This window comes from Pongo abelii, chromosome 20 (genome assembly GCF_028885655.2).
Source record: "Pongo abelii isolate AG06213 chromosome 20, NHGRI_mPonAbe1-v2.0_pri, whole genome shotgun sequence".
NCBI classification, from domain to species: domain Eukaryota; kingdom Metazoa; phylum Chordata; class Mammalia; order Primates; family Hominidae; genus Pongo; species Pongo abelii.
Genome location: NC_072005.2, coordinates 10367384 through 10381429, shown reverse-complemented (window position 1 = coordinate 10381429; position 14046 = coordinate 10367384). Strand labels below are relative to the sequence as shown.

The window sequence follows — 14046 nt, the reverse complement described above, 5'->3', positions numbered from 1 at the left end:
TTTTTTGTATTTTTAGTAGCCGTGTTGACCAGGCTTTTACTAGCTATTTATAATATGCTTGACTCACTCACAGAAATGAAATACTGTCAGCATCAATAGTTAGCAGCTCTTTCAAAATACATTTTATTGCCTCTATAAGAAACCTTAACTATTCTATTAGTCCAGTAATTCCAAATGGTCTTATTATTTCTTGGGTTCTGTTTGTTTGTTTGTTTTTGAAACGTTGTTTGCCCAAGCTGGAGTGCAATGGTGTGACCCTGGCTCACTGCAAATTCCTCCAAGGTTCAAGTGATTCTCCTGCCTCAGCCTCCCGAGCAGCTGGGATTACAGGCACGAGCCACCATGTCTGGCTAATTTTTTGTATTTTTAGTAGAGACTGGGTTTGCTCATGTTAGCCAGGCTGGTCTCCAACTCCTGACCTCAGGTGATCCATCCGCTTCAGCCTCCCAAAGTCCTGGGATTATAGGCATGAGCCACCGCACCTGGCTGGTCTTATTATTTCTATACATAATATATGATCTTTTGGCTGGGCGCGGTAGCGCACGCCTGTAATCACAGCACTTTGGGAGGCCGAGGTAGGTGGATCACCTGAGGTCAGCATATTGAGACCAGCTTGGCCAACATGGCAAAACCCCGTTTCTACTAAAAATACAAAAATTAGGTGTGGTGGCACACGCCTGTAATCTCAGCTACTTGGGAGGCTGAGGCAGGAGAATCACTTGAACCCGGAAGGTGGAGGTTGCAGTGAGCTGAGGTCATGGCACTGCACTCCAGACTAGGAGACAGATCGAGACTCCATCTCGGGGAAAAAAAAAAAAGGCCAGGCAGGTGGCTCACGCCTGTAATCCCAGCACTTTGAGAAGCCACGCAGGCGGATCACAAGGTCAAGATATTGAGAGCATCCTGGCCAACATGGTGAAACCTTGACTTTACTAAAAATACAAAAATTAGCTGGGTGTGGTGGCCCACGTCTGAAGGCCCAGCTACTTGAGAGACTGATGCAGGAGAATTGCTTGAACCCGGGAGGCAGAGGTTGCAGTGAGCTGATATCGTGCCACTGCACTCCAGCCTGGTGACAGAGCAAGACTGAGTCTCAAAGAAAAAAAAAAAACAAACTTTAAACATTTACGTAGCTGAATAGGTCCCATGTTTTTACTGACGATTCCCAAAAGGCTTTTAGAGGGTTTTTTTTTTTTTTTAATAATAGAGATGGGGGTCTCCCTATGTTGCCTAGACTGGTCTCAAACTCCTGGGCTCAAGCGATCCTCCCACCTCAGCCTCCCAAAGTGCTGGGATTACAGATGTGAGCCACCATGCCCAGCCAAGTTTAACTTTTTCACAATAAAGGAAAGGAAGTGTCAATCCATGATTGTCAGAACAGCAATTTAATAAGATCATCTTCAGATGGGTGCGGTGGCTCACGCCTGTAATCCCAGCACTTTGGGAGGCCGAGGCGGGCGGATCACCTGAGGTCAGGAGTTTGAGACCAGCCTGGCCAACATGGTGAAACCCCTGTCTCTACTAAAAATAGAAAAATTAGCCAGATGTGGTGGCAGGCACCTGTAATCCCAGCTACTTGGGAGGCTGGGGCAGGAGAATCGCTTGGACCTGGAAGGCAGAGGTTGCAGTGAGCCAAGACTGAACCACCTCACTGCAGCCTGGGCAACAGAGTGAGAACCCATCTCAAAAAATACTGATAATAGTAAGATCATCTTCAGAACTCAGTTCCTGGTGCATGAAGAGATTCAATACAGCCCCCTCACTCTCAGTTCTTAGAAAGAAGAATATGCCAGCCTGACCAACATGGTGAAACCCTCGTCTCTAATAAAAATACAAAAATTAGCCGGGTGTGGTGGCGCACGCCTGTAATCCCAGCTACTCAGGAGGCTGAGGCAGGAGAATTGCTTGAACCCGGGAGGTGGAGGTTGCAGTGAGTCCAGCTTGGGCGACAGAGCAAGACTCATTCTAAAAAAAAAAAAAGCAGAAGAATATGAAAGAGATAGGATCAATAACTACCTTCATTGTTTAATAGCCTAAGAGTGAAAGCCCAGCACGTTGGCTCACCCCTGTAATCCCAGCACTTTGGGAGATTGAGGTGGGAGGATCGCTTGAGCCCAGGGGTTCGAGACCAGCCTGGGCAATATGTCAAACGCTCCTCTCTAGAAAAAATACAAAAATTAGCCAAGTGTAGTGGCACCCACCTATAGTCCCAGCTACTAGGGAGGCTGAGGTGGGAGGATCACCTGAGCCTGGGAGGCCAAGGTTGCACTGAGCCATGATTATGCCACTGCATTCCAGCCTGGGAGACACAGCCAGACCCTGTCTCAGGAAAAAAAAAAAAAAAAAGCCAATTCTTTTTATCCCAGGATGTCTGAAAAGGACAGAGTCTATGGAGCATGGATGCAAAAAAGTAGTTATTCCTAGAAAAAAAAAAAAATGAAATGTGGACACAGCCACTCAAGATCAGAGACTCAACCAGTGAAAGCAATTAGCTTCAATTTCATTGTCACCAGGAGGGCACACACCAGAGAACGTGGGAGAAAGCCTGGGCTAGAGCCCTTAGCATTCTCAGTGTTACTGGTGCTGTGGTTCAACAACCTTTGTGGGAATGAGGAGAACCAGAGACCATCACCATCACACGTAAAAAGGATCCTATAGCAACAATGTGGCTGTCGAAAATCAGCTGGAGGCCAGGTGTGGTGGCTCACGCCTGTAATCCTAGCACCTTGTGAGGCCTAGGTGGGCGGATCACCTGAGGTCAGGAGTTTGAGACTAGCCTGGTCAACATGGTGAAACCCCGTCTCTACTAAAAATACAAAAAATTAGCCGGGTGTGGTGGTGCATGCCTGTAATCCCAGCTACTCGGGAAGTTGAGGCAGGAGAATCACTTGAACCTGGGAGGCAGAGGTTGCAGTGAGCCCAGACTATGCCACTGCACTCCAGCCTGGGTGACAGACTGAGACTCTGTCTCAAAAAAAAAAAAAAAAAAATCAGCTGGAGCTTAAATTATACAGTTTGCAATCCAGACTGTACTTGCTTTCTTGTCAACGGCTTGAGATATGTGCAGAGGCGCCTTAAACATGTGTAGGTGACCTTTCTCTGTCACCCAGGCTGGAGTGCAGGGGCACAATCTCAGCTAACTGCAACCTCCACTTCCTGGGCTCAAGCAATCCTCCCACTGCAGCCTCCTGAGTAGCTGGGACTACAGGTGTGTGCCATCAAGCTTGGCTGATTTTTTGTACTTTTTTTTTTTTTTTGAGATGGAGTGTCGCTCTGTCCCCCAGGCTGGAGTGCAGTGGCACGATCTCAGCTCAATGCAAGCTCCGCCTCCTGGGTTCATGCTATTCTCCTGTCTCAGCCTCCCAGGTAGCTGGTACTACAGGCGCCTGCCACCATGCCTGGCTAATTTTTGTATTTTTTTTAGTAGAGACGGGGTTTCACCGTGTTAGCCAGGATGGTCTCCATCTCCTGACCTTGTGATCCGCCCGCCTCGGCCTCCCAAAGTGCTGGGATTACAGGTGTGAGCCACTGCACCTGGCCGATTTTTTGTATTTTTAGTAGAGACAGGGTTTTGGCATGCTGCCCAGGCTGGTCTGGAACTCCCGACCTCAAGGGATCCGCCTGTCCAGGCCTCGCAAAGTGTTTGATTATAGGTGTGAGCCACCATACCTGGCCCAGAAATACTCATTTTTTTTTTTGAGACGGAGTCTCACTCTGTCGCCCAGCCTGGATGGAGTGCAATGGCGCGATCTCGGCTCACTGCAAGCTCCGCCTTCTGGGTTCACGCCATTCTCCTGCCTCAGCCTCCCTAGTAGCTGGGACTACAGGCACCTACCACCATTTTTTTTTTTTTTTTTTTTTTGTATTTTTAGTAGAGACGGGGCTAATTTTTTTTTGTATTTTTAGTAGAGATGGGGTTTCACCATGTTAACCAGGATGGTCTCGATCTCCTTACCTCGTGATCCGCCCGCCTCGGCCTCCCAAAGTGCTAGGATTACAGGCGTGAGCCACCACACCTGGCCTAGAAATACTTCTTTATCAGAAATGTTACTGGTGGGTGTAGCAGGGCACGCCTATAATCCCAGCACTTTGGGAGGTCGAGGCAGGCAGATCCCTTAAGCTTAGGAGTTCAAGACCAACCTGGGCAATATGGTGAAAGCCGTCTCTACAGAAAATTAGCCAGGCACAGTGGTGTGCACCTGTGGTCCCAGCTCCTAGGGAGGCTGAGGTGGGAGGATCACTTGAACCCAGGAGGCCGAGATTGCAGTTAGCTGAGATTGTGCCCCTGCACTCCAGCCTGGGCGACACAGTGAGACTGTTTCAAAAAACAAAAAAGAAATATGACTTATTTACACATATTTCTTTCTTTTTTATTTTTAGAGACAGGGTCTCACTATTACGTATTATAAATTATATATATATATATATATTTTTTTTTTTTTTTTTTGAGATCGAGTCTTGCTCTGTCACCCAGGCTGGAGTGCAGCAGCACAATCTCCGCTCACTGCAACCTCTGCCTCCTGGGTTCAAGTGATTCTCCTGCCTCAGCCTCCCGAGTAGCTGGGACTACAGGTGCACACCACCACGCCCAGCTAATTTTTTATATTTTTGGTGGAGACGGGGTTTTACTGTGTTAGCCAGGATGGTCTCGATTTTCTGACCTCCTCATCCACCTACCTCAGCCTCCCAAAGTGCTGCTAGGATTACAGACGTGAGCCAATAAGTCCGGCATCTTTTTTTTTTTTTTTTTTTTTTTTGTGGAAACAGGGTCTCACTGTGTCTCCCAGGCTGGAGTGCAGGGGCGCAATCTCGACTCACTGCAGCTTTGACCTCCCAGGTTCAAGCGATCCTCTCACCTCAGCCTTCCAAGGAGCTGGGACTACAGGCACCAGGCCCATGCTACTGGGCCCTGCTATTTACAAATACACTAGACTTGGGTTTTAGCTGCTCTCTCAACACCAGGTGGGAAATGGATTGTTCGGAAGGCAGAGGAATAGAGGAGGGACCTGCTTAGGAAGGCGGGGGTGCTCCAGATGAGAGAGGAGGTGCTGTGACCTCAAGGTCTGGGGAAAGCGGGTGGGTGCAGCGCCCCGTCAAGGCTGTCAACAAGGTCTCTTTCTGGAGCTCAGATGTGAAGCCCAGAAGGCAGGTCAGAGGCCTGAGGTCAGAGGCAGGTCAAAGGTGGGGGTCCCACCTGGTCCCCTTGGTGCCTTCCCTTGGAATGAAGTGACCAGCTGCCTGGAAGGGGGGGTAAGGGGGCAACGGGATGGGGTAAAGGCCAGTTACAAGTAGAATCCTGGAAGGCCGGGTGCAGTGGCTCACGCCTGTAATCCCAACACTTTGGTAGGCCAAAGCAGGCGGCTCACTTGAGGTCAGAAGTTTGAGACCAGCTTGGCCAACATGGTGAAACCCCGTCTCTACCAAAAAGTACAAAAATTAGCCGGGCATGGTGGCGCACGCCTGTAATCCCAGCTACTCGGGAGGCTGAGGCAGGAGAATCGTTTGAACCCGGGAGGCAGAGGTTGCAGTGAGCCGAGATCCCGCCACTGCACTCCAGCCTGGGCGACAGAGTGAGACTCTGTCTCAAAACAAACAAACAAAAACCAAGTAGAATCCTGGATAGACAGTGGCTCAGGGACTCAGCTGTCCCCAAATCACCTACCTTAGCTCTTCGTGCAGGGGATGGGGGATCCCCAAGATCTTCAAAGATAGGGAGGTGTCCTCAAGATCTTCAAAGGTGGCCAGGCGTGGTGGCTCATGCCTGTAATCGCAACACTTTGGGAGGTCAAGATGAGAGGGGGCCGTCTTAAGGCCAGGAGTTCAAGACCAGTCGGGGCAACATAGCAAGACTCTGCTTCTGTTTCTGTTTTTTGTTTTTTTTTAATGTTTCCTCGAAATCCCACCTTAACATCTACACAATGGTGCCTACAGTTTTCCCCATTAACTTCCTCTCTGGGGACAGAATATTCCCCTCCCCACCTAAGTTCAGCCGGAAGGAGATGCTTCATCCCCCCCACCCAGGCTTCCCAGTGCTGAGAACAAAGGAAACCAGTTTAGTTGGCATTTCCTGTGAATTCAACTGGGGGCCAGCAGTGCAACTGGGACCAGCCCATTCCCTGGGGGAGACTCAGCAGTGCTGGCCACTTTGCAGAGCCCCGTCTGGGTCCCTCACCCTGGCCCCCAAGGGCAACAGCATCCCCTTCCACCGGAGGCCTGGGCAAGGTGCAGTCCCCAGACTTCTGCAATCTTAACCGCTGTGCTTCCGTCGTAGTGGGAGGCCCCGCCTTTTCCCCTGCCTGCCCTTCGGGCACCTCAGGAAGGCACCTTCCTCTGTCAGAATGGCCACCCTGGTGCCATCTGTGTCGTGGCCCGGGGCCTGCTGGACTCTGCTGGTCTGCTGTCTGCTGACCCCAGGTGAGGCCGCTCAAGCCGGGGAGGGCTGGAGAGGGCTGGGTTTTGGGGATCAGTAGAGGGTAGAGGAATAGAACGCAACGCTGTTCACATCCTGCCACACTGCGACCTGGCCGCTGACTCTGTATCCTCGGGAGAAAGTTCTGGTTCCTTAGTTCAGCCTTCAGGTGATCAGGCCCCAGCATACGGCTTGTATGCCATCCCTCTCCACTAACACACACACACACACACCCCTCATGCTTCCTGCTCCATGTGAACTCCTGAAATTTGCCCTTTGCGTATGTGGTTCCCTCTGCCAGGATCACCTGTCCCTTTCACTTGCTAACTCCTACTTAACCTTCAGTTTTGGGCTGCAATGGTCCCCGCCTCCAGGAAGGCTTCCCTGACTCACCTCCTCCTATGCTGGTTCAGAGCTTCTTCCGGCCTCCTTCTGAGTTCTCCCTGGTCCCTGATGGATTCTGCCTTTCCCACTGGACCATGAGGGCAGGAACCCTTCTGTCTCGGCAGAAGGAAAGAGATGTTAAATGGTGGGGCCTGTTGATGCGTGGGTTGGGGGGCAAGGAAACAAACACCAAGACTTCTTCATGTTCCTGAAGGTGCCCAGGGGCAGGAGTTCCTGCTGCGGGTGGAGCCCCAGAACCCTGTGCTCCCTGCTGGAGGGTCCCTGTTGGTGAACTGCAGTACTGATTGTCCCAGCTCTAAGAAAATTGCCTTGGAGACGTCCCTATCAAAGGAGCTGGTGGACAATGGCATGGGCTGGGCAGCCTTCTACCTCAGCAACGTGACTGGCAACAGTAGGATCCTCTGCTCAGTTTACTGCAATGGCTCCCAGATAATAGGCTCCTCTAACATCACCGTGTACAGTGAGTCGATGTGTCCGGAGGTGGGACTGGTCTTGGGTAGTGGTGTGGGCAAGTGGCCAATGGCTCAGGAGAGTGGGGACCCTCAGTTTGCAAAGAATGGACCAGGGTTCTGACCCAGAGCTCAGACCTGGACATTTGTGTGTGAGATACAAAGATAGAGACAGAGACACAGAGACAGAGACAGAGACACAGAGACATAGAGACGCATCTCAATCTCATGCCAAGGCAGCAGTTGTGAAATCAATTAACTTGGGCCCCAACAAGCATTTGTTTTTTTTGAGATAGAGTTTCACTCTTTTTGCCTAGGCTGGAGTGCAGTGGCGCGATCTCGGCTCACTGCAACCTTTGCCTCCTGGGTTCAAGTGATTCTCCTGCCTCAGCCTCCCGAGTGGCTGGGATTACACATGCACGCCACCACACCCAGCAAATTTTGTATTTTTAGTAGAGATGGCGTTTCACCATGTTGGCCAGTCTGGTCTTGAACTCCTGACCTCAGGCGATCCGCCCACCTCAGCCTCCCAAAGTGCTGGGATTACAGGCATGAGTCACTGCGCCCGGCCCCAACAAGCTTTTTTTTGTTTTTTTTTTTTTTTGAGATGGCATCTCTTACTCTGTAGCCCAGGCTGGAGTGCAGTGGTGCAATCTCGGCTCACTGCGACCTCTGCCTCCTGGGTCCAGCTAATGCCCAGCTAAGTTTTGTATTTTTAGTAGAGACGGGGTTTAACCATGTTGGCCAGGCTGGTCTTGAACTCCTGGCCTCGTGATCCACCCACCTCAGCCTCTCAAAGTGCTGGGATTACAGGCGTGAGCCACTGCGCCTGGCCCCAACAATAATCCCAACATTTTGGGAGGCCGAGGCAGGAGGATTGCTTGAGTCCGGAAATTTAAGACCAGGCCGAGCAATATAGGGACACCCTGTTTCTACAAAAATAAATACAAAATATTAGCTGGGCATGGTGGCACATGCCTGAAGTCCCAGCTACTTGGGGGACCGAGGTGGAAGAATTACTTGAGCCCGGGAGTTCAAGGCTGTAGTGAGCTATAATTGCACCACTGCACTCCAGCCTGTGCAAAAAAGCAAGACTCTGTCTCTTAAGCAAAAAAAGGGGGTACCCCTTTCAGTCAGCAGTAGGCGAATGGAGGTTTTACATTTACACTTTTTTACACTTTTATTTTAGAGACAGGATCTCCCTATGTTGCCCAGGTTGATCTCAAACTCCTGGGCTCAGGCAATCCTCCCACTTCAGTCTCTTCAGTAGCTGGGATTGCAGGCCTGAGCCACTGCACCTGGCTACTTTTTTCTTTTCTTTTCTTTTTTTTTTTTTTTTTTTTGAGATGGAGTCTCGCTCTGTCCCCTAGGCTGGAGTGCAGTGGCGCAATCTCGGCTCACTGCAACCTCTGCCACCCGGGTTCAAGCGATTCTCCTGCCTCAGCCTCCTGAGTAGCTGGGATTACAAGCGCACGCCACCACGCCCAGCTAATTTTTGTATTTTTAGTAGAGACAGGGTTTCACCATGTTGGTCAAGCTGGTCTCGAACTTCTGACCTCATGATCTGCCTGCCTCGGCCTCCTAAAGTGTTGGGATTACAGGTGTGAGCCACCGCGCCTGGCCTTTTCTTCTTCTTCTTCTTCTTTTTTTTTTTTTGTTGGAGATGGAGTCTCACTCTGTTGCCCAGGCTGGAGTGCAGTGGCACAATCTTGGCTCACTGCAACCTCCACCTCCCAAGTTCAAGAGATTCTCCTGCCTCAGCCTGCTGAGTAGCTGGGACTACAGGTGTGCACTACCACACCCAGCTAATTTTTGTATTTTTAGTAGGGAGAGGATTTCACCATGTTGCCCAGGCTGGTCTCAAGCTCCTGGCCTCAAATGATCCGCCCGCCTTGGCCTCCCAAAGTGCTGGGATTACAAGCGTGAGCCACCATGCCTGGCCTACTTTTTGATTTTTTTTTTTTCTTTGAGACGCAGTCTTGCTCTTGTCCCCCATGCTGGAGTACAATGGTGCGATGTCAGCTCACTGCAACTTCTGCCTCCTGGGTTCAAGCGATTCTTGTGCCTCAGCCTCCTGAGTAGCTGAGATTACAGGCACGTGCTACCATGCCTGGCTAATTTTTGTATTTTTAGTAGAGATGGGGATTCACCATGTTGGCAAGGCTGGTCTTGAACTCCTGGTCTCAGGTGATCCGTCCACCTTGGCCTCCCAAAGTGCTGGTATTACAGGCATGAGCCACAGTGCCCGGCCTGAGGCCCAGGGTTTTGTAGGTGTACTTGGGAGGGCACCCAGCCTGGGAGTGTCAAGTCTCCTGTGGCTGTGCCAGAGTATCTTGAGAGGCTGCCGCAGGGCTGGTGAACCAGGAAAGCCCTGAGTGTCTGAACCTGATTGGAGAGAACTGAACTAATCTCCGGTAGAGATTAGTTCACCAAACTAATTAGAACACCAAAGCAGGTGTTCAGGCCAGAAGCTAGGAGAAGGGGCCAACAGAGTCCCTAGACATGATATCCAGGAGGCATGTCTGTGGTTTGGGAGACCCACATTCTAGCTTGGGCTCTGCTACTTACTGTTTGTGTGTCCTTAAGTAATTCACCTCCCCTCTCTGAGCTATATATTTCTCCAACCATAAAAGAGAAAGAGGCCAGGTGCAGTGGCTCATGCCTGTAATCCCAGCGCTTTGGGAGGCTGAGGTGGATGAATCACTTGAGGCCAGGAGTTCGAGACCAGCCTGGCCAACATGGTGAAACCCCATCCACTAAAAATACAAAAACAGGCCAGGTGTGGTGGCTCACACCTATAATTCCAGTACTTTGGGAGGCCAAGGCAGGTGGATCACCTGAGGTCAGGAGTTCGAGACCAGCCTGACGAACATGGTCAAACCCCGTCTCTACTAAAAAAAAAAAAAAAAAAAAAAAAAAAAAAAAATACAGGCCAGGCGCGGTGGCTCACGCCTGTAATCCCAGCACTTTGGGAAACCGAGGCGGGTGGATCACGAGGTCAGGAGATCAAGACCATCCTGGCTAACACGGTGAAACCCCATCTCTACTAAAAATACAAAAACAAAATTAGCCAGGCATGGTGGCAGGTGCCTGTAGTCCCAGCTATTTGGGAGGCTGAGGCAGGAGAATGGTGTGAACCCGGAAGGTGGAGCTTGCAGTGAGCCGAAATCTCGCCACTGCACTCCAGCCTGGGTGACAGAGCGAGACTCCGTCACAAAAAAAAAAAAAAAAAAAAAATTAGCCAGGCATGGTGGTGGGCACCTGTAATCCTAGCTACTTGGGAGGCTGAGGCAGGAGAATCACTTGAACCCGGAGGCGGAGGTTGCAGTGAGCCGAGATCCTGCCACTGCACTCCAGCCTGGGCAACAAGAGCGAGATTCTGTCTCAAAACAAAACAAAACAAAACAAAAAAAAGAGACAAAGAGCCAGAAGTGGTGGCTCACACCTGTAATTCCAGCACTTTGGGAGGCCGAGACGGGCAGATCACCTGAGCTCAGGAGTTCAAGAGCAGCCTGGGCAACATGGCGAAACTCTGTCTCTACTAAAAATACAAAAAATTAGCCGGGCGAGGTGGCATGTGCCTGTAGTCCCAGCTACTCGGGAGGCTGAGACAGGAGAATCGCTTGAACCCGGGAGATGGAGGTTGCAGTGAGCCGAGATTGCGCCACTGCATTCCAGCCTGGGAGACAGAGCAAGACTCCATCTCGGGGAAAAAAAAAAGTTACTATTTATTAATATCTTTCCTTAGACCTTCAAGAGGTCATCCACCTTCATGCACACAACAACCTAGTGAAATCTTCTTTATTCTTCTCTTTTTTTTTCTTTTTTTTGAGACAGAGTCTTTTCGCCCAGGCTGGAATGTTGTGGCGCGATCTCGGCTCACTGCCACCTCTGCCTCCTAGGTTCAAGCGATTCTCCTGCCTCAGCCTCTCCAGTAGCTGGGATTACAGGCACACACCACCACACCCAGCTAATTTTTGTATTTTTAGTAGAGACAGGGTTTCACCATGTTGGCCAGGCTGGTCTCAAACTCCTGACCTCGTGATCCACCCACCTCGGCCTCTCAAAGCTCTGGGATTACAGGCGCGAGCCACCGCGTCTGGCCATAAACAGGAGTTTTTAATATTCATATCATAGTCATAAACGTTCATCCCTTCCATCCTCATTTTTTTTTATTGTGCCATCTTTGAGAACAGAAAATTTTGTTTAGCGCCTTGCAAGGCGTCTGACAACACAGGAAATGATAATCACTGCGCTAATGATAATAGCAAACGCTTCGACTGGCCCAGTTCTAAGCCCTCTAAGTTTATTAACTCAAAGCTCACAGTTCTCGGCAGGACCGCCCTGTCTCCTCCCCAGTCCCTGGGGTGGGTGGGTGGGTTGCAGGACCCGCTAAATGCCATCCTCCCCACCTCTCTCAGGGCTCCCGGAGCGCGTGGAGCTGGCACCCCTGCCTCTTTGGCAGCCGGTGGGCCAGAACTTCACCCTGCGCTGCCAAGTGGAGGGTGGGTCGCCCCGGACCAGCCTCACGGTGGTGCTGCTTCGCTGGGAGGAGGAGCTGAGCCGGCAACCCGCAGTGGAAGAGCCAGCGGAGGTCACTGCCACTGTGCTGGCCAGCAGAGGCCACCACAGAGCCCATTTCTCATGCCGCACAGAACTGGACATGCAGCCCCAGGGGCTGGGACTGTTCGTGAACACCTCAGCCCCCCGCCAGCTCCGAACCTTTGGTGAGAGAAGGGGCTTCAGACGGTGGGTGACGAGCTGAGCCAGGGTAGACGGTGCCCTGACCTTGGGGTTCCTGAGAGTCGGGTACCCTGGACCTCACAGGCTTCTGGGAAGGAAAGACCCCGGCCACTGGGCAGGGTGGCCCCGGAAGGGAGGCCCGAGCCGTGAGATCTTTGGAGAAGGCCGTTTTCATGGCCCTGTGTGTGTGTCCTGCGAAGAAGGGTGACCCAGTCAGCAAAATATCCTGATTGGGGGGGATGAGGGTGTCTTGGGGAAGGCACAGTCCTGGGAGTTGTACTCATGCCCACCTTTCTCCCCAGTCCTGCCCGTGACCCCCCCGCGCCTAGTGGCTCCCCGGTTCTTGGAGGCGGAAACGTCGTGGCCGGTGGACTGCACCCTAGATGGGCTTTTTCCGGCCTCAGAGGCCCAGGTCTACCTGGCGCTGGGGGACCAGATGCTGAATGCGACAGTCGTGAACCACGGGGACACGCTGACGGCCACAGCCACAGCCATGGCGCGCGCGGATCAGGAGGGTGCCCAGGAGATCGTCTGCAACGTGACCCTAGGGGGCGAGAGACGGGAGGCCCGGGAGAACTTGACGGTCTTTAGTAAGAGGAGGCGTGGGAAGGGGGCGCGGCCTCAGCAGTCTGGGGGCGTGGCAGAGGGGGCGGAGACTAGCCGAAAAGGTGGGGCCTGGCTTGCTCCAATAGCAGTTGCAACGTGGGCTGGGCCTGAGTGCCCGAAGTTGGACACAGCGCGGAAAGAGGGCGAGGCTTGAACGGCCGAAAGCGTGGCCCGGATATCCCGAGAGGAAAGGGGAGGGCGGAGGGAGCGGCTTGACCCACAGGAAGGTCATGTTCATTAAGCTCCTGGGCAATGCCCCGCCTTTAGGCTTCCTAGGACCCATTCTGAATCTCAGCGAGCCCAGCGCCCCTGAGGGGTCCACAGTGACCGTGAGTTGCATGGCTGGGGCTCGAGTCCAGGTCACGCTGGACGGAGTTCCGGCCGCGGCCCCGGGGCAGCCAGCTCAACTTCAGCTAAATGCTACCGAGAGTGACGACGGACGCAGCTTCTTCTGCAGTGCCACTCTCGAGGTGGACGGCGAGTTCTTTCACAGGAACAGTAGCGTCCAGCTGCGTGTCCTGTGTGAGTCGGTCACCCTGACCTTTAATCCCTCCACCCCTGCCCTGGAAAGATTAGACGCTCCTCGGCACCACTGTGCCTCGGGTGTGTTGGGTGTCTGATCACACATGGTGGTTCCACAGATGGTCCCAAAATTGACCGAGCCACATGCCCCCAGCACTTGAAGTGGAAAGATAAAACGAGACACGTCCTGCAGTGCCAAGCCAGGGGCAACCCGCACCCCGAGCTGCGATGTTTGAAGGAAGGCTCCAGCCGGGAGGTGCCGGTGGGGATCCCGTTCTTCGTTAATGTAACACATAATGGTACTTATCAGTGCCAAGCGTCCAGCTCACGAGGCAGATACACCCTGGTCGTGGTGATGGACATTGAGGGTGAGTTAACACGGGGCTGCGGGTCTGGACCCGTAAGCCGGGGGGCAGGGGGGTTGGAGACAGGGGGGACGCATATTGACTTAGCGCTTTCTCTGCACAGCTGGGAACTCCCACTTTGTCCTCGTCTTCTTGGCGGTGTTAGTGACCCTGGGCGTGGTGACTGTCGTAGTGGCCTTAATGTACGTCTTCAGGGAGCACAAACGGAGCGGCAGGTACCATGTTAGGCAGGAGAGCACCTCTCTGCCCCTCACGTCTATGCAGCCGACAGAGGCAATGGGGGAAGAACCGTCCACAGCTGAGTGACGCTCGGATCCGGGGTCAAAGTTGGCGGGGACTTGGCTGTGCCCTCAGATTCCGCACCAATAAAACCTTCAAACTCCCTAATCTGTGGTTTGATTCCACCCGCGCTGCAAGGTTCTCCCACCCAGGTGTACAGGCGCTGAGTAGCGTCGCTGCAACGGAAGGGGGCGGGGTCTGTGGCGCGCAGACGCAGCTTGAACTCTTGAGAGGCGGGCTGGGGCTTAGCCAATGGGGTGAGGGGGGA

At 52.5% G+C, this 14046-nt stretch overlaps 1 protein-coding gene and 1 long non-coding RNA gene across 2 annotated transcripts; one reads left to right on the top strand and one right to left on the bottom strand.

The window, feature by feature from the left end:
• Positions 1-4521: 4521 nt before the first annotated feature.
• Positions 4522-12322, bottom strand: LOC129051874 (uncharacterized). The gene is made up of 3 exons (XR_008516394.2): positions 11986-12322; positions 6803-6906; positions 4522-5761 (listed from the first exon to the last, which is right to left on the bottom strand). It is a non-coding gene; the product is annotated as an uncharacterized LOC129051874 (long non-coding RNA).
• ICAM3 (intercellular adhesion molecule 3) lies at positions 6079-13886 on the top strand. Its single transcript, XM_024236842.3, has 7 exons — positions 6079-6414; positions 7008-7274; positions 11685-11990; positions 12309-12596; positions 12880-13134; positions 13254-13502; positions 13603-13886. Exons 1-7 carry the CDS (start codon positions 6339-6341, stop codon positions 13803-13805), a joined length of 1644 nt encoding a protein of 547 aa, XP_024092610.3. The 5' UTR covers positions 6079-6338; the 3' UTR covers positions 13806-13886.
• The last annotated feature ends 160 nt before the right edge of the window (positions 13887-14046 follow it).